Source organism: Equus asinus, chromosome 24, assembly GCF_041296235.1.
Source record: "Equus asinus isolate D_3611 breed Donkey chromosome 24, EquAss-T2T_v2, whole genome shotgun sequence".
NCBI lineage: Eukaryota > Metazoa > Chordata > Mammalia > Perissodactyla > Equidae > Equus > Equus asinus.
In genome coordinates this window covers 63,977,897-64,004,716 of record NC_091813.1, presented here as the reverse complement: position 1 = coordinate 64,004,716, position 26,820 = coordinate 63,977,897, and the positions used below count along the sequence as shown (strand labels likewise).

At 39.4% G+C, this 26,820-nt stretch overlaps 1 protein-coding gene across 11 annotated transcripts in view; it reads right to left on the bottom strand.

Annotated features, from left to right (window-relative positions):
• The window catches only part of ENPP1 (ectonucleotide pyrophosphatase/phosphodiesterase 1), a 267,067-nt gene that overhangs the window by 230,412 nt on the left and 9,835 nt on the right, over window positions 1–26,820 (bottom strand). For all 11 annotated transcript variants that reach the window (XR_011497694.1, XR_011497690.1, XR_006517151.2 and 8 more), the window contains exons 2-6: window positions 6,859–6,931; window positions 4,382–4,498; window positions 3,515–3,640; window positions 2,535–2,595; window positions 45–142 (exon numbers count right to left, since the gene is read on the bottom strand). Coding sequence is in view for 1 of the 11 variants with exons in the window: in XM_014828887.3 (XP_014684373.2) it covers window positions 45–142; window positions 2,535–2,595; window positions 3,515–3,640; window positions 4,382–4,498; window positions 6,859–6,931 (475 nt within the window). In the remaining 10 variants the exon portion in view is untranslated. The remainder of the gene's footprint in view (window positions 1–44; window positions 143–2,534; window positions 2,596–3,514; window positions 3,641–4,381; window positions 4,499–6,858; window positions 6,932–26,820) is intronic.

Genomic DNA, 26,820 nt, shown 5'->3' with positions numbered 1-26,820 from the left:
CACAAAATCACGACACCCCAACAGTAAATGCTGAAGTTACTCACTCAGTTTGTTGATAACAGGAAGAAGTCCACCCCAAGTGTGTAAATATTCTGCCCTGAAACCATCCAAAGAAAATAAGAGGGTAGGAGGCATTTCAAACCTGGGTAAAGAGAAAGAAAAAAGAGAACGTTGAAAGAAGCAGAAAGAAGACAGCATTCAGTCAAGATCCCCTCCTTTCTGGGCAGGCATCCAGGGAGGATTTTCCACAGAGGTCGGTGTGTGATCTACAGAGCGCCAACAAGCTCAGCAAGCATCCTCGCAAAGGATGCTTTACAAGCATCTATATTCATATGTGTGCTTTTACATTTCATTACATATCTCTTATAAAATAGTATTTATTAAGCACTCATAGCATTTTGAGCTACCATACAGAGAACATCATTCATGGTTCCTGCCATTCCAAAAACTAGACTAAATGCTCTAAAAAGTAATGATATTTTCCCAATTTGCAGGAGAATAAACTGAAACAGCATTTTTGAAATTATGTTTTTGTTTCCACTAATTGTTTTTTCCTGAACAACAACTTTCGGATTATTGTCTTTACTTGAATCTCATAGATGGTATCTCATCTCACACAAATTTTATACAATATTTAGTTTCTAAGTTTAATATATTTAATATATTTAAAAGATACTAATATTTAAGAGAAGTTTGAGAAGTATTTACTACACTTAAATTTGTAAGCAACAAAGAAATGATCCAAAGCTGGGAATAAACAAGCAATGAGGGTACACACACGCCCACAGACACACAGAGTTAATGTGTGCAGTATGGAAATCCAGAGGGAGACCAAAAAAACACATACCATGATGGACTCAGCAAGAGAGAACTATGGACAACTGATACATGGCTACATCAAACCAGGCATGGTTCAGAAATTTTGCAGCTTCTAATGATATCTGGGAGATGGCAGTGAACTTGGATATCCTGGATAACCGTGAAAAAACTTTCCACTGCATGTTTCCTCAGTAATTCAAAATTTGAGAGCAAACGCTCATCTTACCTTGTCTTTTTCAACTCTCCCTCCTCCTCAGCTTACTCTCATAGATCAACCCAAATGGAAAAAGCAGAAAATCTGAATAGAATTTCCACTAATATTCGTGCCAAGGCTCTGTTGGGAGACTCTGCAGAATCAGCTGCATTTAGTCTCAATGGTCCATAACTGTACAAAATTATTAATATTCAATCAACGGAAAACATAAGAGTTTTCTGGGCCACCAGGTAAATATACTGGTATAATAATTTCCAGTATAATAAAATGTGTTCTAAATTACGATCTTATAAAGAAAGGAGGAATTATATTTTCCACTAAAAAAGACATTACAATTAAAAAATAATGATTAATGTTTAGAAGGAAAAGAAAGATTCAAAACACACTAAGTCTAAAATTTCCAGTAAACCTCCGACTTAAAAGACAGCTTAGGGTACACGAAAAGTCCCTTTCGAAAAAAGTCTCTTCTGCTGGAAGTTTTTGGTTTGGGTTTTGCTACTGTTGTTTCTGCTGTTTTAAACAAAAAAAATACTCTCCCATTCAAAAGAAAAAATACACCTTATATAGCAAAAATAAATTATAATACATAAACAAAATAAGCTAAAATACAGCTTTAAAATTTTTGTTTGGAAAAATTATTTTAAAAATTGAAAATATTTTTCTGAAGATGAATAATTCAACTTATATGAGGTAATAGACCTCAAGTTGAGCAAAGATTAATATATCTAATGCTTTCATAAACTTTCCACCCTTTGAATTCCATAGAAACTTCTCTTGATGGCCTGGTATACATACGGTACTGTGCAAAATACTTTAAGGACAAAAAGAACAAACAGAAATTCTAAAAATTATGTAACATCCTCTTACAGACATGTTGCTTACCCTAAAAATTTATAAATGAATCAAAATTAAAAAAATTAAAAGAAGTCGTAAAGAAATTTGCTACAAGTTCAACTCCCAAAACTCTAAATGAGGGGCTGGCCCCGTGGCCGAGTGGTTAAGTTCGCGCACTCCGCTGCAGGCGGAACAGTGTTTTGTTGGTTCGAATCCTGGGCGTGGACATGGCACTACTCATCAGACCACGCTGAGGCGGCATCCCACATGCCACAACTAGAAGGACCCACAACGAAGAATATACAACTATGTACCGGGGGCTTTGGGGAGAAAAAAAGGAAAAAAATAAAATCTTTAAAAAAAAAACAAAAAAAAACTCTAAATGAAAGTAAAGGGCTCTCCTTCCCAAGAAGGAAGACTCAAATACTGCCACCCAACACTCATGAACACTAAAGACTAAATACGCATGACCCCTCTTTTTCCACCAGCCACCAGAGTGACACATGCCACAAGCATCTCTATCCCACCAGTGCAAACCCAAGGCCTGACTAAAAACAATGTTTAGTGAACCAACGAGTAATTATTATTTTTATCTTTTCAATTTGGAAAAAGAAAAACATGGTACTTCTAAAAAAGAAAAGATCAGCATCTCAGAATATAATCTTACCCTGCTGGACACTGTGGCTCATTAATGTTCTCACATGTTTCTTGTACCCAACTTTTCTCACCTAAAATATTTTCAAGAAATAAAACGAGTTGAACACACTTGGTAGTGACAACAATTGTGATGCTGTGAGACAGACTAGGACCGACTCCAAAACCAAAATATGTTAACAGATTTACAGATAACATGGGTCATGATTCCAGGGAAATATAACAAATACAGGGGGCTACTCTGTTTCAAACAAGAGTTAGTTGATAACTGGGAGAAAAAATGAATGTATAATTGCAAAACTAAAATATACTACTGTATTTATGAGAACTTGAAGACATCTTTTCTATTTTCAAATTGTTAATATTTTCAGGCCAAATTTACAACCCTCCTTCTATCCACCCAACAAAATTTTCTGTATTAAACCCTTGATGTCTTAGTTCCTCTCATAGAGAGCCAAGTTCTGTCAAGGAATTTCAAGGAACCCTGTAACACCCAGACAAGACATAGAAATAACATCAGTTTACATAATACCCTATAATCTTGGGCAGTAATTTCGTATCCACTCTCTCAATGTGTGGCAGACATTGTCCTCATTTACTATGAGGGAACCAGGGGGACACAGAAGTCAGCAAGACTGCTAAAGCGATCTTTCCACAAATACAGCATAAAATATGTAGCTAATATCAAAATAACATGCGAAGGTGGTAGCGGGTGAGTGAGTGACTATGGATAGAACACGACTGGCCATGTGTAGATAATAATAATTATTAAGCTGGTTGATGGGTACAAGGGTCACTACATACTCTCTTTACTCACATATATGTTTGAAATTTTCTTTACTAAAATGTTTCAAAAATATTTTTCCAGCTAACATAGTTGGTCAATCGATATGACTCCTGATGTAAAAAATAACACCTATGCAAAACCCAGCTAAGACCTAGGAAGATGTCAGGCTGTTGTAGAAGCCGCGCATGAGTACATGGAAACCCGACCTAGACATGCAGAGCTGTAGTTGATGCAACAGTCATCTTTGTCCCTGCAGTCATCCGAACAGGAGCAAAGGCTTCTGGACAACCTTTTCTCACCACACCTGAATTTGCTGCACGTCCATATACGTTCTGGAAACAAACATCAACAAAATACATTTTACGGTCCAAATTCAACACATCCAAAGTGAGCACAGAACTGTTATCTTCTGGAAAATGATCCATGAGAGACAATGAACTACTTCATAACTCCTAGTCACTCACAGAACCTGCCACCACAGTGCTCAATCTGAACTGACAGATAAAAAACATGCAGGCAACAATTATTATTATTTCACTAAAAAAACAGAATTTCATCATTTTAAATGGACAAACACAATTATTGTTACATAATTCATACGTAGATCTTGTCTTCTTCTACCAGCCATTTTCAGAGTTCTCAAAATTTAAGTGAAATCTGACTGACTCCCATTTAAATATTTTTCCATGTCATATGCAGAGAAGTCCAAATCAAAATGAGAAAATTTCCATATTCCAATAGTTATATTTTAAAGTTTAAGTAGACATCTTAGAACTCTTGTTTTAATAAGCCCAAAATGAAAGTATTCCTGTATTTCAAGGAGCCTTTTTGAACTTAAAGTGCAAATTAGACTATATAGGCTTTCAGTGTACATTAAAAACAGGCATGGCTTTGCTATCCATAAAACGTTTAATGAAAGCAAAATATGTGATCATTTTTATCTAAGGAAACATAAAGGCCAAATTTTTAAAAATCTCAAATGAGTTAGGTAGATCACTTCCACAAAAGATCTAGAACTTTCCTTTGATCTCTTACTAACGCCCATGACTCCGTCTTCCCCTGAACATCTTTACCTGGTTCTATACACGTCTCCTGGTAATCCAGACAGCAGTTCCCGAGGTCAACACAAGCAGAGTCACAGCGACAGTTCCCAAATGTCCTCTCAAAACAGCGACCTTTGCAACTTTTAACTGAAAACATTGAGTAGTAAGTTAGATGTTTCTAATTATCATATAATTACAAAGTAAATATCAACCAATACACCTAAGGCAGATTCAAATACTACTTTAGAAACATAGATGGAGTAATAAAATTACCCAAGAATCTTTTCACAAATACACATAAAAAGTGACACCAATAGAAGGTAACCTTAAGTACAGAGTTTGCAATTTTATCTCTTGCCATAGGAAAAAAAGAGCTTTTTTATTTATGACAAACCCTACTGGGTCTGATAAGACTTAAATACTTATGGTAAAGAAATGTCAGAATAAGAGTTTGTTCTGAATATTTTATACTCTGAAAAGGTTGGTTTAAACATCCAGAGAGTTCTCTAAAGTTTCAGAATGTGAGAAAAGATTTTAAAAGTGATTAGCTATCAATATTTCAGAAAGAGAAAGAGGACCTGACTTAATTCACCCTCAGTCTTGACGTAAAAAAGAAATAATCTGTTTGTGCAGAACACACGCTGGGGGACTGCCCCTCCCACCACCACCTAAAACACCTGCTCCACCTTCGGATCCAGCCTAGTTCCCTCGGGGAAGCCTTCTCAAACTCTCCATCTAGTTGTGGCATGTGGGACGCTGCCTCAGCATGGTCTGATGAGCGGTGCCATGTCTGCACCCAGGATCCAAACCAGTGAAACCCTGGGCCGCTAAGTGGAACGTGCAAACTTAACCACTCGGCCATGGGGCCAGCCCCTTGTTTTCCCTTTTTTAAGATTTTATAAAATCTTGTCTTTCTCCTCAGTCATTGTAATTCCATTTACAACTAGATTATTTCGTTAGTACCCCAGTCTCACACTCGACTACAAACTTCTTAAGAACAAAGACTACACCTGGATTTTGCCCAGCATCCTGCATCCCTGGTACCCAGCAACGTGCTTGACTAGAGTTGGTACCAGTAAGTTTTTATTAAATAGTCAATGGCAGATATGGCAAAAGAATAATTTTCATTAAAAAAACACAATTTTATGTTGTAACTCTCTACTAGACATCTGGAATAAGCTAGGTGCTTATTGGATTACTAAAAAGTCAGGATGGTGAAAAAAATCCACTTGTAAAATAATAGGAGTGCAACAGAAAAAAGGAATTATCCTAGCTCTTGACTTTAATGTCTCCAGACCCAGTATGACACTGCCATGGGATTTAACTCTCATGACACTGGAAATTAGGCAATTTTAAGGACATGAAATGACAATAATAATTTCTAGAGTCAGAAATACTAATGTTCCTGACCTGCCGCAGGGGAGAACCTTTTAAAATAACAGCTATTATTTGAAGCTCATTAAGATGCACCTAGTAATTTTAAAAAATGTATGTGTACTATGTTAGGTTTAGATTAAAATTGCTATTTTTAATCCTTCAGTTTTATTTTTGTGTGTCAAGCTGAACCCAAGGTGAATTGCTCCATACTCAAAGACCACACAGGGGACCACTCAAGTCTGCAGCTTCTTAGTTCTGTTAAACTTAGACATTGCTCTGAATAGACTGCTGACTGAATACATAAAATTACTACCTTTTATTCATTTCAACAATAAATGATAGCTTAACAATCATTAAAATTGTTTTAAATGACTAATAGTACAATGCCAGAAGAACTGAACAGAAAAAGAATTTCTTCAATTTCCAAAACCGAATTCCCTAGGAAGACCGTGGACGATCTTACAAGGGGAAAAAAGACCAACCTCGGAGCCAAAATAATGCCGACTACAATGCACGGTGATTCAGAGTTTTATTATTTATAGTAATCTCATCAGTGCTGCATAGATTTCTGCCTTGATATAAAGAAAAAAATACAGAAAGAAACTTAAAAATATCTCTATTTCTTTGAAACTACCAATGTCCGCAATTTTAAGAGCCTTAAGGGCACATACTGATAAGTTTCTGCTTGCCCGGGGATGCTAGCTGGTCACCTGGTAACCTCCTCAGCTGCTTCCGTGCCTAATTCCTTGGGGGAAAGAGTGTCCTGGGAGGCCCTGGAGGAAGGCAGGGGACAGCTCCAGGGGCGCACCATCAGAACCTGTTGGCCAAGGCTGCTTGTTTGTCTCTTTGTCCTTAATTTATTTTTGTTGTTTTGGGGGTTTTCCCTTTTGTTTGGTTAGTGTTGTGGTCATGGTCCCTCTTCAATGTTTTAGGATGAAATTTTGCAAGTAAATAAAGCATTACGTGGCTAAAATAATCAGAGCTTTAAGAGGAAGGCTCAAACCAGCATGAAATGGGCAGTATCTCTGGAGTACCCATGGGACTGGGACACGGCGCTTATCTATCACATCCTGAAGAAGGCTGAATACACACACACACACACACACACACACACACACCATACTAATTACCTTCTTTGGCACAGCTTGGTTTCAACCCAAATATACAACCAAGGATTACTGTTAGCACACAGACTGACAATACCTGTGGGGAGAAAAAAGAAAATTATATAGCTTCAAAACCTTTTTATCTCTTCCAATGTTTCTAAATGTCCTGGTGCTGCTCCGCTTGCAGATCCAGGGGCTGGTCACACGGATGTGTGCACTCTGTGAAAATTCAAACTGCACACTTCCGCTTTATGTGCTTTTCTCTATGTAGTGTACTCAAATGTTAGCAGACAAATCTATGCCATCCAAGGCTAATATTGCCAGAAATTTCCCAACTGATATAAACGAATCTAGTCAGAGAACTTGTGATGATTAAGGGAGGGAGAGAGGAAAATCTACTTAGAGATTCAATTTCTTATTTGTTAATCCATGGAGGGCAATATGAGAATCTCAGATGCCTCTCTGAACAGCTTTGCCACCCACACCCAAACAATAGCCTCCCAGGCACTGTGGCAGCTTGTGGGGACCAGCACTTGACAGGGCTAGGCTACCACATCCTGAGCCCAAATGTTTCTACAAGCTGGTTGTGTGATTTGGAGCAGATAACTCAAGCGGTCTAGACCTCAGATTCTTAACCTATAAATTAAAGAATTGGACTACATGGGCCTCTCAAAATCTTCCCAGCTCTCACATTTCATCACATTCCCATTCTCCACTCTTCTGGCCTTTCACATTTTAAAATAAATGGATACCCCATACAACTCCTAAGAACAATGACAGAACTTTTATTTGTGAGTTAGAAAAAACTGGGGCAGAATAAGCCATAAAACAATCTTCAATATTTTTTAGTGGGATGGAATTTCCTTGACAGCTCTCTGGAGCGTCACTTTGCAGGGCAATTCAACAAAATATGCATTGAGTACCAACTATGTGAAAACACTATGTCAGGCACTGAAGGGAAGAATAAGAGATATCTCGGGGAGCTTCAATTTGTGTGGGAAAAGGTAAAAACAACAGCACGAATGGCTCATATTGGGTAGGCTCTAGGAAGCAGTTGCAGTTCTATAGTTGTTTAAGGAAGAAGAAATGCTGGGTGGTTGGGGAGAGGGAGATCAGAAACAGCTTCATAAAGAAAGCCTTTGGGCTGGGCTCTGAAGGGTAACTGATGGTAGGATCCTGCCAGGCAGAGCTGGGGGAAGGGAAGAGGGGCCAGAGCAAACTTCTAGGAGGAAGGCCAGCACAGGGAAAGGCTCGAAGGCAGGCAGGCATATGGTAGGCAGCAGATGAATAATGAGCAGCCTAATTGGCTGGAACAAAGAATATCCAAAGGAGAATGGACACAGTATGGAAAGATGGAGTGGTATTTCCTGAAAGCCAAGGCGAAGAGTCAAGAGAGACAAGAGGAACAAGTGAGTGGGGCAGGGGGATGGTGGATGCAGGCTTTTGTGAACTCATTTCCTCCAATAAAACATACTGACTAGTGACCATACGTCAGTCTCTAGGCTGGATACTGGATACTCAGTCAAAAAGCAGACATGACCTCTGTCCTCAATGTGCCTACTGTCAAGTAAATGTAACAACTAAAGAGGAAGTGAACAATAAGTAAGCTGAGGCAGCAGGTCTAATTTACATCAAAAGAAAATGGAGATAAAGAAAAGAGTGCAAGAGTATAGCGAGTGTAAAACGCAACAGGATCTACGTCAGGAAATCCAAACTAAGTGTATGTGTGTCCATGAAACTAGAGGGCTATCAGAGGGAGAGTTTGAACTGACAAGTAAACGCTGGCAAACTGACAGAACAGGCATCAGAAGAGACTATCGGATTCTCCCAAACTTTTGATGGTGGTGTAAACCGACACGAACATACGGCAGGGCGATTTTAAAGCAGATGTCAAAAACACTCACAACTTTCTTACTGTCAATTACATAAGGAAATGAAAAGATAGTAAAGCTAATCTATACTTAATATACTGTAATTTAAAACACAGAGAATGAAAGTTCCATTTCCTTGTAATAAACTTATCAAGAATAGTTTGAACAGGGCTTTGTCTTCTTCTTAATATGTAACTTAGAATACAGAGTGAGAATCTTTTCTACGCCTTAGCAAATTGTCACATTCCCTTCTAAGTTTAGATCAGTTTCCAATGTTTTAACCTTTGTATTTTCAATATTACGAACTACCTCCAAGAGTCCCTCTAATATGAACTTTTGCGCCAGTGTCCCTTCCTCAGGGACATCTTCATCCTTTTCATCCCAACCACACTCCTCATTATGTCAATAAACTCACTGTCACTGTGTTCCTCCGGGGCAGGTCTAGAGTCTGTTGAACAGCAGCAGTGTCAACATTCTCATAGTCAGCTATTTCTTCCATAACCCCATTTACATTTGATTTGAATTTCACTTTCAGCATTATCATTTTTCTTTACTGCACTTTCATCTTTATCAGCCAAGTCCCTCTTTCAGTTATCCAGTTTTATAAAATGTCACGTAGATTTACCACTGGGAGACAAAGAAGCAACACAACTACTTGCTTTGCTGTCTGTGCTGAACTGACCAACAGAAGCATAGTAATCAATCACTGATAGAATTGAAAAGAAGTGACATTGGTCACTGACCACAGATACACTTCTCTTACTTACATAGGGATTTGTGGACTAAAAAAGCTAGTAGCAAAGATTGTACTTCATGTAATTACTCACAGTCAATAAATCCTGGTAACAGAAATTTGAACCATGTTTTTGGGGGACTGGTGTGATTTAATTAAACTGTGGTAAGTGAAACTGTGCATGTCAGAGAGTCATGCAAGGCTAGGACTGCCTGTGCTCTCACAAATGGGCAATACAGTTGTCTAAGGATGTTTATTTCAAAACTGCTTGTATTCATTAAAAACAAAACAAAACAGAAACAACCTAAGTTCGTTTTAAGAAACTGGTTTAAAAAGTCAGTTTAATCTATACAATGAAATACTCAGGGGGCTGGCCTCAGAGATAGGCATGTCAGAAGAGGCTGAGAGGAAGATATAAAAGCAAAAAAACTGAGGTGTAGCCACAGGAAGTTGGAGGCAGCTGAGGATGGACCTCCTCAATCTTCGTGGGCAAGCAGCATCTGCTGGGAGTGAGGACATCAAGGCGGAGCTCTGAAGCAATGCAGGGAGCTTAGGACATCTCACGTGAAGGATGGCAGCAAATCAGTGGGGACAACGGAGACTGAGTCAATAAGGGAAGAGTGAAAAGACCCTCGAGCTCTAGGAGCCAGCTGAACCTGAGATCATGGATTGTAACAGACCCAACGGGCCTGGAATTCCAGGAGTGGGAGTGGAGGAATGGGATAAAAAGATAATGTGGCGTGGGGAGATGGGAAGGAGGGAAAACAGAGCAGAAAAGGGGACAAGAGAGTTGAGGTGTGGCTGCTACTGGCCGGAACAGGGTTAGGAGCACATGGACAAGGGTATTTGAATGGAGAACTGGAAGAGAGGGGGTTGGGAGAGTCAGGGCATGGGAAGGATGACGATGACGAGGGAGGGAGGGAGGGAGCGAGGAAGGAGGAAGAACAGGAGTTCAGAGCCCTGAAAAGAACTTCAGACTCTGACTTCCCAGAAGTGAGACAGTTTGGAATCAAAGCAGAAACTTGAAATTGGCATAAAGTACTTGCTGGAATAAGGAGACCCAAAAGTGCTGGTAATTTCATGAGTAATCCAGTTAACCACTTACGGATAAATGAAAATCACAACAAGAGAACTTTATATTCTGGAGTTTATTGACTCAAATGCAGATTCCCTCACTGCTGTAGGAGATTCAGTCACGAAGACGTATTACCAATAACTTTAATATTCTTACTGAATATAAAACAGAACTTGCGAACAGTCCTGTTACAAATAAGTCTCATCTTGAGGAAAACTATGGAAAGACTTGGTGGTAAACAAGCATTTAAACTGCAAGCAGGGGTTGAAAACACACAAGGCATATGCAGGGTTTTACCCTCTTATTTGGCTGCAGAAGAGGCAGGCTGGGGTTTTTTAATCACCTCTTTACTGCTAAAAGATATTACTTAGATTTACCTTTTATATGATAATGCATAGCATGAAACTGAAACAAAAGCATGACAATAAAATCAGTAATTTCTCAGCTGTAGTCACATCCATAAAAGATGAAATTTAGATTACCTACTATTTTGTTACACACCACCACTCTGTACTCCTCCAGGTCTCTCCTCGCCCCCGTCACTGCAGCCCTGACAACGCTCCGGGAGATGTGTTTATTCGTCTGTCTCTGCCTAGACTGTGAGCTCCAGGAAGGAGTAACTCACCCATTTCTGTATTTTCCATGTCTCGCACGGTGCCCAGAACATAGTAGACATTCAACAAATAATCGTTAAGCTGAAAATCAGTAAACTGTGATTTCATTAAACATAATTTGGGGGAAAACCCATAAACCTCCCCCTAGTCGTCATCTGAGTTGGCAATGTCAAAGAGCCTTTGTGACTGCTTTATATCAAGGACGGCTGTAATAAATATACATGGAAAATATTTTTTTTTTCTTTTAGGAAATGGTAGATTGCTGGATTTGGCACTCAAATATGACAGATGGAACAGAAGTGCCCATCCAAGGTGAAGATGAATTAGCTGGCCGCATTGCCCATCAGTCCTCTGCCCTTTGACCAAAGCTGCATGCTTTCTGAATGCAGCTCTGTGACAACTCAGATCTGCACACGGCTATGAGTCTTCAGGGGTTTCCTTTCCTAGAGGATGAGGATTAGATCCTAGCGCACTCAGTCCAGTGCCAAGGAGCTTCCACAGGAGACTCAAAGACAGTGTCACGTTCTCGAGGAACTTTTAAGGATCACAGAGTTCAAAGCAGAAGTTAGAACTGCTTCTGTGGCTTTAGGAACATTTTAAAGGAAAGGTTCTAACTTTCGCTTGGCCTTTTAGATACACAGTATCATTTTAGTTACAGAAGCTTCTCCCAAATGGCAGTAAAATGTATGTGAAGCAACTTATCCAACTGGTCCAATGAAACTGGGGAAAGGAGACACCAAGCACTGAATAAGCACACCGCTTAGGGGCAAACCTCACGCTCAGTCTCTCAGTGAAACACTGAAACTCTGAAGTAGCATCATATCTGTCTGGTAGAAGGAGTTTCAGGTTCAAAACGGCTAGGGTTCAAATCGCACATCTGCTAACTTATTTTTCAGCATTCAACAAATATTTCTGGAGAGCCTACTACATGTCAAAACGGATCCTGCGCTGGGGATACACCAGTGAACAAAACAATTTCAGTGTTCTCACAGAAGGACATTATAGTGACTTCTAGACAACCACCGCCCACGTGACTTGGGAACGTTGCATATCCTCATTAAACCTCATTTTTTTTAATCTATAGAATGATGTTAACAGCCACTTCACAAAGCTGGTACAAGCTTTGGGCATGATGTACAGAAAGTGCCTAGATTGGTGCCTGGGGCGCAGAGGAGCTCCATAAAGGACAGTTCCTACTAGGATATTCAACACGCTAAGGACGAGCCCACCAGGGATTCTTCCACAGGGAGAATATAACTATATCAGTGTTTAATGAAACTACAGGGCACTCTTTTTTATTTGCTTTTAAAAGAAATGCCATAAACTAGTATATTAACATTTGCCTCTTTTTTTTTTTTGGTTTTGATTCTGCAGTCATCTATTTTCAACAGTGCTTGAAGACCAGGCATTGGTAAAGAAAATCTGTCCAAAAGAGGTAACAGAGAGAGAAGAAAGGCAAAAGATTACTTATCAGGGAATGAGGGTGCTGCTAATTTTACCTCTATCTATACAGCAGCTCTGGAGCCCATGCTACTGAAAAAGGATCCGTGTAAACCCCAGTTTGTGTATTAGAGGGGACTACAGGTTCATGTCCACACAGTTAACAGAGCACAGCCTTAGACTGATCCAAGCACTGCGGGTATAAGAAGCTGTAGACAAATTCTAAAACAAACACCTTAACATATCCATATTCCTTGGCTCAAAAACTACACTTCTTGCAGTTTATCCTAAGGTAAAAGATCATGTACAAATATATGCCTGCAGTACTATTTATAAGAAAAAATGGACATATACACAATGTCCAGTAGGAAAATGGCTAAATATGGAATATTTATATAATTGAATATTCTACGGCCATTAACAGTGATGACTCAGAAGAATAATTAATGACAGGAAAGGCTCATTGTTGAGTATGAATTGCCAATTATAAAACAAAATAGGCAATATGGTCCTAATTTTATGTTAAACAGGATGTGTTTTATAAACAGTTTTATCTATGGCTGATGGGCTTACAAACGTGATTTTTGTTATCTTCTTGGTACTTACGTTTATTTTCCAAAGTTTCCACAATGATCTCATATACCTTCGGAATCAGAATATAGAAGAACCAAAGGGGCTAGTGTGAATAGTATCGATCCAGAGGAAAGTTGTCCTCATTCTGGTATTTTCTGGATCTTCAGCATAACAGGGAGCTCCTCCCTGCAAACTCACTCTAAGCAAATTCCAATCAAAGAATTCTGCTTCCATTCAACCTACCTAATCTGTCATTCTCAAATATCCGTGAACAACCATGACTCATCAGTCATTGGAGGTAAGCCTACAATGTTAGATCAACAAAAAGAAAAGGGCTAAGATCAACACAAAGGAAAAAGAGGGAGGAGAAGAGAAAAAAAATATGAAAAACACATCTAGTTAGTATTCTCAAATGGGATTCAAGAAGATATATACAAATCTTCAAATCGAAAGGTCCTATATCAAGTATCTAGAAAAAATAAATCATAGAAGGCTCATACTTACTGACATCATTGTAAAATTCCAGAACACGAATGATAAAAAGATCTTAAAGTGAAAGGCTATGCAAACTTCATAAAATAAGCAATAAAGATATCTAAGATCAGAGTTAGTTTTTTCCTGAAGGTTTAGTAGAACTCACTGGTGAAGCTCTCTGGGCCTAAAAAGATCTGTGCAAGTTTACTGATTTCTGGTTCAGTCTCTTCATGTGTTATAGAATTATTTAGACTTTCTAATTTTTCCTGAGTCACTTTTGATCAGTTATATTTTTTCTTGGAGTTTTTCATTTCACCTACATTTTCAAATATATTGGTATGAAGTGATTTATAATAGCCCCTTGTTATTTTTTGTCTGTAATATCTATATTTGTCTTCTTTCTTTTTTTGCTTAATCAGGCACACCAAGGGGTGATCTTACCTGTTCAAAAAATTTACTTTTTGCTTTGTCAATCTTCTCTTTAACATGTTTATTTTATTGATTTCTGGTCTTATCTTTATTTTTCTTTCCTTCCATATCCTCGGTATAATTTTCTGGGAATTTTTACTAAGTTGTTGATATAGATGCTTAGATGCTTTTTAGACTTCCTTCTCTTTTAACATTACTTTTATTCTAACTTTCAAACCCCTTAAAATATTGTTGTTTTATAAGTTCATTTATATTTACTCAAATATTTATGACTTTATGCATTTTTCTTCAAGCCTTTCATCTGGAATCATCTGAAATCAGTTTCCTTCTGCCTAAAGTATATCTTTTAGAATTTTCCAGATGACAGATTCTCTCAGTATTAGTGTACACATATCTTTATTTTGCTCTCATTCTCAAAAGATATTTCAACCTGGTATACAACGCCAGTTTTGCAATTATTTTCTTTTGTCACAGCGAAGATATCTTACACTATCTTTGTTTTTAACCATTGCTATTGAGAATTCAGCAGTCAATCTGTCACACTTTTGAAGAAAATTTCTTTTTTCTGCAATACCCTTAAAATTTTTATTTTCCTTTGTATTCTGCAATGTTATTCTGTTTGCTGAGATATATTTCTTTTATTTATTCAGCTTAAGATTCGATGATCTACTTGAACCTGATGATTAACACCTTTCATCCGTTCTAGAAAACTGTCATCTCTTCATAGAGTATCCAAAATTTAAAAAAGGATAATATTAACAGAAAACAGTAAACCATAAAAAGTGACCTAGAAAGTTTTTTAAAGAACCAGATAAAATTTCTAGAAATGGAAAAATAAAATTAATTCAGTGATTAGGCTTCACATCAAAAGTGACATAGCAGAAAACAGAAGTAACGAATTGGAAGATAGTTCAGAAGACATTATCTAGCATGCAACATGGAAACAAAGATCACAAGAAATTATCCTTCTTCCAATTCACTATTTTTTTTCCCATATTTTCCTCAAAAATAGGCAAGAGTTTCATAATCTGTGTCTGATAAAGCTACCATGTGAAGTCACTGCTTGTCTGCTTCTGCTGTGTGATATTTCTGCTGGTTTTTGCTTATGGTGCCATTTTCCTTTCTGTGCCTGGTTGTTTTGAACAGAACTGTTTTCTGTTCATTTATGCTAAAAATTTTCAGGATTCTTTGCAGCCTAGGAGAAAGGTGTTTTCTTACAGAAACGATTTATATTTGTTTCTGCCAAAAACACTGGGGAAACTTCAAGTTTGAGACCACCTTCACAACTCCAGGTAATACAGTAAGATCGACTTGAATATATCTTTATTTATGGGAATATATTATAAATTAGACAATACCTACGTCCTTCACAGATAGTGTTCTAACTTCATACAACATAATACATATATAATACAAAACACATAAGATAAGCATGCACAATTTCTTTATAGAATGAAATTATGACTTCAAAATTTCATCTTCATTTCTAATTTCATGGCTTCCAAAAACATACCTTTTATATCTCTGTCTGTCCGACCCATGCTCAACCTCACCAAACTCAATTTAAGAAATATTAATGCCTGCCTATACTGTGCCAGGGAACATCTAATACACTAACTGTCTTAGGAGAATGTCCTTTATCCTCACAATTATGTCAGCTTTGACAATCATGGGAATAGTGATATTATTTATTGTCACATTAACAGGTCTCAATGAAGGTCACAGAAATCACTATAGCAATATCTAGCAACTTACAATTAGCACAGGGTGAAGACCACAGTGACAGAAGGAAGAGGAGGTGCTAAAATAAAGGGGTAACGGAAGAGTCAACTTAGGAAGTTTGCAGCAATAACTAGCGATTTATTAAACTACACACACACATACAGAATGACAAAAAACCCACCTAAATATCTAGTGTTTTGTGGACAAGGCCATTTATACCAAACCACGGCTTGGAAGAGTAACTGGCAGGACCCATCAAAAGGCTATTGACAGTGTAACAGGGGGACACTACGGGGGAGTCCTTGGTCTCTGCACAGATCTAGACGTGTGAGAGAGAACTTGTCACCGCCAGCTCCGACCCAGCTGCTCACGCGCTTCTAGGATCTCTCACAAGCAAGCGCAGATCACAAGCCCGACCACTTTCCCTCAGAAAGACTCCCACTCCCGGGGATAAAAAGAATCTCTGCTCTGTGGATACCAGTCCAGCACTTTCCACAAACACGAAAGGAAAAACACTGGCTTTAAAACGAGAGAAGTTCATACAGCAGTCCACAAAAACAAGCTTCGAAGACATATCACAGAAATTTCTGTTGACTTTCTAAGACTCCACCATCAACCTAGTCTTTTAGAATAATGATTAATAGAATCGCTGGATGCATGCCGTCACTTCAAACAGTACTCACTTCTGATTTACGTTGGAAATAGTGCCATGAATCAGGTGCATTTTTTAAAAGGGCAAATACTTCTCACACTTAGTCAGTGGGGACAATCAGCAGCAGGCTGAGTTTAACAGACTTTACCCAAGTGGATGCTAGTTGTAAGTAAAGAGAACTATATTCACATTGAAAAACCACACACTCTTTTTTGGGGAGATCTTTAGGTTCTTATTTTTCTCACATCTTTATTTAAAAGAACAGAAGAGAAATAAAGTCAGAAGGAGGTACAGCAGTTTCATAAGGCACAAAATAAAAATCCTTAAATCATTATTTCTCTAAATACTGGCTCTCTTAAATGTTCCCATGTGTCACTCATGGTGTCTGGGCTTTTAACCCTTGCCTAAGTGACAAAGAAAGATAATAGCAGATAGGTACTTTTTACTATTCAGCTATGACGCTATGTACATGAAAAATAGAGAAGACAATACCCCCATTCTAATATAAATCTGTTAGGAGTCGCTGATAATAGAAAGTACAGTCAAGACAGTTATTTTAAATAAGCATAGTACCTATTTGGTTGAACTAGTCTCTTGGGCAGATAAAACTATGAGATTCTTCTCTAAACTGGAACAGTCCAGAAAAGGCTTTTTGGAACCATTGCTATTTAAGTAAATAGTCATTTCATCATTTCCCTAACTTTCAACGAATTATCCTGGTAAATAAGCATTTGAAGAAAAGTCTCATGGAAAGAGCACATCAGCAGCCCATGGGAGCTGATAATGATAACTGAAAATAATTTTTTTGGAGGACAGCTTAAAATGAAATACCAAATTAAAAGATGGGCTTAAGAAAACAGAAACAATGTTAGTACTTTACCATAAACTGTAGTGAAATTATTAAAATTCTAACCATTTTCAATTAAAAATATAAGTATGGCAAAATTGTGGCTGTAAGCACAAAGGGACCAACAACGCCCATGCCTTTATGTCCAGATTAAGACACGTTTTACATTTGGAGCTTTGTGATACTGAAAAAGCCACATCATCTATGGTCCGTCCATTGGGCTGGACTGGATATTTTCCATGGTCCCTAATAAATCTAAAATGTCTATGAATCTACTTCTCCATGAGAACTGATCCTACTTTTATTTAGATCACTCCCTACCCCACAGGCTGTACCCTCCTGTCTTAAGGAACACTACTGAAAATATGCACATGTATCAAGATTCTTCGTTGCACAGAGGCCCATGGAATACACTATTAGGCCTGTCATGAGAAGTACCTGACACACCAGCCCTGGAGCCTTCCTTCCCCAGGCGAAGCAGAAAGGGGGTTGGGAACTCACCTGAGCCATATTCCTCACAGGAGAAATTTTGCCTGGGACCCTGCAAGGCCTCCAGAGAACTGATTTACCTAGGGAAGTGATTCTCCTTTCCTAAGACGTTCATTCATTTTTTTTCCAGTTTTATTGAGGAAACAATTGGCATATATCACTGTATAAGTTTAAGGTGTAGAGCATGATGTTTTGATTTACATATATTGTGAGATGATAACCACAATAGGTTCAGCTAACATCCACTCTCTCAAACAGATACCAAAAAAAGAAAAACATATTCCTTTATTTTTGTTTCAAAAAGGAAAGAATATCTAGTACTTCTAACTCCTGCCTAAGCGAGCCAATCACTGCTCCAGATCTCACCGATTGCTCCCATGGACCATTTCTCTCTGAAGTTAAAGGTCAAAGGACACAACTTTCACTTGGTAGTCCAAAGTAATGGTTTCAGGAGGGTCTCAGCTCTGAGGGCAACCCTCACCCCATGACTTGTACACCTCACAGAATCCTAACACACAAGCATCTAATCAACAAGATCAGGAACTGAAAACACCTCAACACAGAGCAGGATCGCTCATAAGGTGGGGGTCTCTCCTCAGACGCAGCCTTCTGCCCTAGAGCGTCCATCACATCCACAGATGGATAACGCCCACAGTGGTCACAGCAGCATCAAATAGCAACACTGCTCTGGGTCTGATGGCTTATTTAACTGTCTTCTGTCTTCAATAGGACTGTTAGTAAGCAAAATACATTTTTGTGGCCTTTCTTTTATAATGTCTGATTCACTTTAGCTTCTTAAGAAAAGTAATCTATTGAGAAAAGAGATCTTGAGGAAAGTGTCTAGAAAACTGGATTTTCATCTCCTGCTTTACAACAAAATAACAGATGGAGTAAATATTTAAAGGTTTAACATGAAATCACTAGAAGAAAATATGGACAAATGTTTTCATAATTTTAGGGTGGGAAATGTCTTTAAAAGCATGGTGCAAAATCCAGAAATTATAACAGAAAAGTTGATACATTCGAGTCTATAAAAATTAGGAATTTCTGTGAAACCAAAAAAAGAACATCTATGACAAAAAAAAATTGGAATGGGAGGGAACTAGGATAAAATATTTTCAACATATGACAAAAGGTTAATGTCCATGATAGATAATGAGTGTTTAAAATCGAGCAGAAAAAGATAACCCAAAGTTTAAAATACCAAAAATAATAAAACAGCTATTTAAAGAAGTAAAACATGAGACATTCAGCTTCATTAAAAAATCAGAGTCCCTTTTTAACCCAATGAAATTGACGAGTGTTAAAAAGATCGATAATTACACGTGCTGGCAAGGATGCAAGGAGAGACAGGCGCTTCCACACTGTGTTCATGGAAATATAAATTTCTCTTTAAAAGATAATTTAGACGAATCTATCTAAATTCAAAATGTACATATCCTCCACTCCTACAATTCCAAATCTATTAATTTATCTGATAGAAATTTTCACACAAGCACATAAAAATATGCATAGAGATATGTATTTATTGTAGCATCATTTTTAATAGCAAAAACATGCAAACAACCTAAATTTCTGTTAGTAAACAATTGACTAAATATAATACATTACGGTAAATCCAAACAATACAAATTTCTATCCAATTACTTTAAAATTATGTAAATCCATCACTGGCATACTTACTCTTAAAGCCTTCAGCCCCCACGTAAGAAGCAGTCTACGCTGAGGCTATCATGCTGTGAGTAAGCCCAAACCATTCCATTCACAGAGAACACATGGGGAGCTCCTGAACCTACATAAAGTGGGAGAGAGATGCCGGCCAGCATCTAGATGCTCCGTTCCCTGCTGGTGCAACTCCAGCCACCATCTGATTGCAAGAACACGACAGACCCTGAACCACACCTGCCCAGCCATGCCTTTCTCGAATTCCTGATCCATCAAAAACCATGAGGGGTTTTTGAGTCAACAGAACTGATGACCAGATGCTGAAGAGAGATGAATTTATCAAGTTGGCAGTACTAACCAATAGGGCTCCCTGACCACAAGAGAACATGCTCCTTTTTCTCCCTCTCCCAGATTTTATGCCAAAATCATTCCCAAGGTAAAAATGATCAATGAAGGAATCTAAGAGTTCAATCTGCTGAGAGCGCACAACTGGGCAGCTTCATTCCGAAGTAACCACCTAGTTCTTCTCTTCATCACTTCATTGGAGGAAGAGAAATGCCTGAAAACTACTACACGGTGATATGAAGACGTGTGTGATGTGTACTTTCCTTCCTTTGGTAAATGCACATTCAGGCACAAATGTTTACATAAATCCACTTCTAATTTTCAGATGGAGAAGTTGACTTTGGTTATTATTAACAGTTTTAGAGCATGAAGAGTATTGGTAAACATTTAGGAAAAAAAAAATAGGACAAGATGAGCCTGAAAGTCTGAAACATCTTGAAGGACCAGAAAGTAAGGAAGTCACTCACACACACACACCCACATAATGACGGGGGCATGTCAAACGGATACAGGAGCCAACTCCCAATGGCCAAAGCTGGAACAATTTGAGGAAAACTGTAAATAGTATATTATTGGGATAAAATTCAAGGTATAAAATAAATATCAATGAGTTCATACTGATATAAGTAAATGATTGAATAAATAAATAAGTGGGGAAGAATAAACAAATCTCTAGTACAGAAGAGTTCCAAATAATTTATGTAGATACTGCACAGTCAAGGCGGAACGTAAGTCTCCACTCTGTAAGTGTGGCCAGGGCAGAGTGACTTCCTTCCAAAGAGTACGGGACGGAAACGCATAAAAAAGAGTATCTTTACAATGGAGAGACCTGACAAACACGACCTCAGCCAGGTAATTAAAGCTAACATCATTGAGGATTAAGTCATCCTAATAGCACACACTCTTGATACGATGTGTTGAGATGGCACATTACCTCTGTGGTCTGCCTCCCCAGAGCACATAAATCCAGTCTAATAATGAGAAAAAACACCAGACAAATCAAAGCTGTGGGACATTCCACAAAATACATGACCAGGGCTCCTCAAAACAGTCAAGATCATCAAAAACAACAATGTCAGAGAAACTTAGCCAAGTGGAACCTAAAGAGAAGTGACAACTAAAAGTAATATGGCATTCCTGGATGTGGTACTGGAACAACAAACAGAAAAGGACATCAGGGAAAAACTAAGGAGATGTGAATGAAGCACAGACTTCAGTTAACAAGGCTATCTCAGTGTTGGTTCACCAGTGTGGCAAACGCACCATACCAGTGTAAGAAGTCGGTGATGGAGAAATGGTGTGGGGTGTATGGGAACTCTCTGTACTAGCTTCACAACTTTTCCATAAATCTAAAACCATTCCATAAAGAAAATGTTTATTTTTTTAAAAAAAAGGAATAGACATGAATCTATATTATTCTACCACAAAATTTCTACTATTTAAAAATTTTGGTCTATTTTTTAAAAATTGCCTGTATACACAGACACACGTATGTACGTAATTGAGAAATTATACAACTTTTTCAACTGAGAAATTGTTCTATATACAATTTTATTTCTTTTTGCATGTAATACTATTTTATAAGCATTTCTTATTTTACCAATAAATTTTTAAAATATCTATTTTTAATTTAGGTACATCCATAGGTCGAGACATGGAAATATTTCAACAATATATGATATTCTTAAGTGAAAAAAGCAAGTTGAACTTCCACTTCATACATTTCAGTAACCGATGGTTTTAGAAAACCGTGTGCAGACCTTGCTCTCACATCTGCTCCCTGCCGTGATGGGCGCTGGTAAGGGGCTGGCACTCCCCTTCAGGAAAGAAGGGATCGCTCCCCCAACTGCTGGGAGTGCGACCCGACAAGACCCGGCACCTGCCCGAGGTCACACCCCTTCCGGGGAAAGCTTGCTCCCTCTTGGTGACTCTAAAGGGTCAGGCTAGAAGACCAGCCCAGAGAGTGGGCGAGGCCGCCATGGAGATTGCATCACAGCTCAACCTGACGCTCTCCGCCCTGCTGTTTCCTGCATCCCCTCCTCGGAGCGGCTCTCAAGAGCACACCCTGATGAAACCCCCGTGTGCTCCTCCATCTCCGAGTCTGCTTCCCGAGCACCCAAATCTGACACTGCCTTGCTCCTCAGGGGCCATCTCAGAGAAACGACCTCTGACTATCACACTGCCCCGGCTCCCTGACTCCAGGCGTCAGGCCGGGGTAAGCTAATGGGAAACACTGACGGAAGATGGGAGGGTAGGAAGAAGGGGGCAGTCAGAATCTATCTCCCCTGTTCTCCTGGCTTCAGGTAGGACCCCGGGAGTGGCTGCATCTCTCCGGGGTCCCCGCTCTTAGAGGGAAGTCCTGGCTCCCAGCTCTGGTTTCAACGCCCTTTCCTTTGGCCCTTCCTGCTCCCCAGGTGGTAGCAGCTTCCTTCTGTTCACTCTGCTCTGGGTGGCCTCACTGCCACACCATCCCACTTGGCTTTCAGCTCTTCCAACAGCTTTGTAACATGTTCCTTCTATTAAATTCTCTAGATTAAATTACCAGGTATGGCCTTTGTTTTTCTGATTGGACATTGGCCAGTATAGCAAATGATCAGACATCAGATACACAGATGTGGGCGTGTGCACACACACACACACACCCCCACACACCCATATCCCAAGGCATAATCTAAGCTAAATGGAATATAGGCAAAGAAATTTCCATTTTGAGGGTTCCCTTGTTTTTAATTATCAATCTCATGGATGGAAAAAATATTTTAATTAGATCTTGCTTCAGTTGGATTTCAAGGAAAAAAAAAAAATACTGCCAAAATAATCCTGAAATCAGTTTGTTTCTTTTGAAGCTACCATCAAGAAAGATATGACTCATTAAATAAAAGTGTATTAAATAATTCTAGAAAAAAATGGCTTCAGTTCCGTTCAGCTCATGAGATGGGAAGGGGAGGGAAAGCAGTTTGTCTGTGGCACAGGACTGCCCTTTCACCCTCAGGCAGAGGACAAAACAGATGGACAGAAGGGCAAAGCATCCCGGGTGTTAGCCAAAGACATTGTTTCTCTTGCCCAGGCAGGTGTGGTACCTACGCAGGTGGGAGGTCAGAGAGGAAACAATGGGAAAGAAAGAACATTGTGCTCAGTTACGCTTATGTGATTTCTTCCTGTGTTTTTTTCTGAAACAATTTTTGGAACATGATGACTAGAGCACCTTGCATTTACTCTCAAAAAACACACTCTCTAGAAACAGACAATAAAAAGACAACTATCGAGAGGACTTTCGGTAATTGTTCCTGAGGACAAGAAATGGGATAACGGGAGATGACAAATGACATTTACTTCCTGCAATGACCCAGGGGTTACTCAATCAGTTACAGTGGTAGCTTAAAAACTGGGGATGGATACATGGTGTATAATTTAGGAGGGAACATCATTTCAGAAATGTGTCGCCTTTTAATGTGTATATTTAGGCTTAAGTCAACTTAATTACACTCATTCATTTGGATAAGGAATCTTAAAATTACCTTTGTAAGAACATTTACAATGTAATCCTTTTAAGCAATTTACTTTGTTCTAACAAATGTTTCCTGAACAAAGAACACTTGTTCTGCATACATTTTCACTATTACTGGCTGGAGGAACTATAAAAGTTAAAAAACCCTATGATCTCACAACCTTCAAGCACTATGCAATCCAAGTTTTTAAGAGGATCATTTGCCCCTGTGTCTGTGCTGCCCAGTCCGGGAGGAAGCTGAGCACTTGAAAAGTAGCTGGTGTGATTGAGGAACTGAATTCCTTTTTATTTTGTTTAACTTTAATTAATGTAAATTTTAATTTAAATAGCCACACATGGAACTTAAACTCTAGTAGAAAAGAGAAAGTAGTTATGAAATGGCCAAGTCAAAAAACAGGCCTGTGCTGTTGACAACCAACGTGTTCTTTAACTTTTTCCTGCTGCTGGAGCTAAAAGGACTTTTCCAAAATGTAAATGAGATTTTGTTGCCAAGAACAAAAATAGAAATAAAAACAAGCAAACAGAAAAAGATGTCAGTGATTTCTAAATGCTCTTAAAACAAAAACCAAAATCCCCAAGATGGTCTGCAAGGCTCTGCCGGACCTGATCCCTGCCCACCTTTTCAGCCTCATCACCATCACTTACCTGTCTGCACACCAGCCAGCCTGGCCTTCTCCCATTCTGGGATGGACTGTGCTCCCTGCTACCCCAGGACCTTTGCATGTGCTGCTCCCTTCCCACAGAATTCTCTTCTGCTCACCTGTCACTTCCCCAGGGACCCCTTCTCAGATCTCTATAACTAAGCCAATGCCCCCTCACTACTCTCTCTCACAGCCCTGCGGACAGCTTCTAGGCGGCACTTAGCAAAGCTGCAACATGAGACAATCCTATGAGATTCTTTGATAAATATCTGGTCCTGCGGGGATGGACCACGAGAAAGGGTCTAAGTCTCTCTGTCACCATTTAGCCCCAAGCCTCTTGCCCAGGACTGCACACACATTGAGAACTATAAATATTTGTTGAATAAGTTACTAACCATAACAATAAACCCTAATCTAGCATCTATTATCTCTCAGGCATTTTTACAATTTTTATAATTACAAACATGAATTCATTTAACCTTCAAATACTTATGAGGTAGGTACTATTATTATCCTCATTTTACAAATGAGGAAACGAAGGCACAGAGAAGTTAAGGGACTTGTGCAAGGACACACAGCAATTATTGGCAGCGACAGGATTCAACTGCAGTAGTGTGGCCCTTAGAACCCTTAACCACTACCTCTGTGGCCTTTATAAGATGAAGTGGCAATTGAATGGTTCAGGACAGGGGAGACTGGCCCAAAGAGCAGCCAAGGAATGTTTCATGTGGAAGGATAAATTGAGTTGGATCCCAGGGGGGTATCTGCTGTTGTTAAGAAAAAGGGAAATGAAAAGATCGCTCCTGGGGCAGAGAGCAGAAATCCCCTATCCCAAACCTGTTGGGGAACAGAACGCCTCCTAGCGGCCTGCAGTGGGAGGTGTGTGCCCGCAGGGCAGCAGCGTCGGTGAGGGATGTGTGGGATGTGCGTCTGAGCTGACTCTCTAAGCGGCAAAGCACCCGAAGAGCAGAAGTCGCTGAAAACTACCTGAGCCTTCGGACTCTTAACCCAAGTTCTGCATATGACAGATGCACGTCCATCTGCCACACGGCACACAGAGGCCCACCGAGGTGCGGGTCCCAGACCAGACTCAGTCACCAGCCAGCAGGGTGGCTCCCTCCTCCCTCACAGCTGTGCCAATTAAATTAGGAGCTAAAGGGTTTACCATGAGCTCTGACAAAGCAAGAGCCACACAGGCGTGCGTGTCTTCCACGAGCGCTCACGCCCCGCCTGTGTGCGGGGGTGTCCTCCAAGTGCTTGGCCAACAGTGGCCAAGAAATGGCTCCCCAGCTGCGTCTCAGGCCTGCAGGCTGCTAGGAATGCACGGAACTGTCCGTGCTAAGCCCGCGAGCGGGGCACTGTCACTCCAGTGATGACAAATAAGCCTGTCAAGAAGACTGAGGGTAGGGGCACACATTTTTCCACGCACGTCGTGGCAGTCTCTGGGGAATTCTGAGTGGAAACATAATGAAAGACAGTCATTATATTGGGAAAACTAATAATTGAACCATAAAGAAGAGACACGAGAGATGGAGGTGAGGCATGCATAACACAGAAATGTGTACCAAAAAAATAAATATATATTCTTGGGGACTGATAATGCCTGAGTTATGAGTAAAGATGGTTTCAAAGATGATCCCATGAACTAGGGCTAGTAAAATAAGTCTCAAAATAAGAATTTGTGAAAGGTGCCTTAAAAAGCTGTCTGGCAGGGGCTGGCCTGGTGTTGCAGCAGTTAAGTGCGCACGTTCCACTTCTCGGCGGCCTGGGATTCGCTGATTCAGATCCCGGGTACGGACATGTCACCACTTGTTAAGCCATGCTGTGGTAGGCGTTGCACATATAAAGTAGAGGAAGATGGGCATGGATGTTAGCTCAGGGCCAGTCTTCCTCAGCAAAAAGAGGAGGATTGGCAGCAGACGTTAGCTCAGGGCTAATCTCCCTCAGTAAAAAAAAAAAAGCTGTCTGGCAATGTTCAAATCTCACAATGGAATATAAATGAAAAAAGAAAAGAGAACCGTATATGTAGTATGATCCCATTTTTGTTAAAAAAGTGATTCATGCACATAGAAAAGTCCTGAGGGAAAAGAACAAAATATGAATAGCAAAGAAGAATGCAATCTTTATTTTCTTTATACTTTTTTGCATTTTCTGAACATCCTGCAATAGGTGGTATTTTTATAACAAGAGGAAAATATTATAAGCTCTCTATACAAAGATTTTAGATCTGGGAGAAAGTCAGCTAATCCAAACCCATCATATGATGGTTAAAGAAACAAAGTCAGAGAAGCAAAGTGACTGTTCAAAGGTCACACAGCAGAAAATTCTTGTGACTCCAACTTTAGGAGTTTTTACACAACCCCCAACTCTCAAGATTTTTGCCGGAATCATCCCAGAAAAGTCAATGTTCCCTTTTTCTGTGAAAGTTTCCAAGAGACGACAAATGTATAAATACTTTTATATGTCAACATTCTTCACATTTACTTCCTGTGAGCTATCAGGAAGGTATTTAAATAAACAGTGTACAGGCAGAAGTTGTTTTGTACTTATTTCTCTGGTTAGCTCAAAAAGAGATAAGCTCAACATAGTCCATTCATAATGATCCTAAGCCACACCCTTCCCACCTGAATACACTTCATTCACCTGTTTCCTTGTCTCCAGAAGATTCTAACCTAATTGCTCCCGGGTGGCACTTTATAGGAAGCCAATGTGTTTGGCCAACGAAGTATTATGGAATAAACCCTGTGCCAAGGCCATTTAACCTGATTCAACACCACCTGAAAACGCCCTGGTGTAAGATTCCTTTGTTTTAATTTCACGTCAAGCAGACCGCCGATTGTCGAGAAGGCACTGCAGTGGAAACTTGGAACCAAAGAGTTCTATTCACGGTGTGATGCGCAGTGAAATC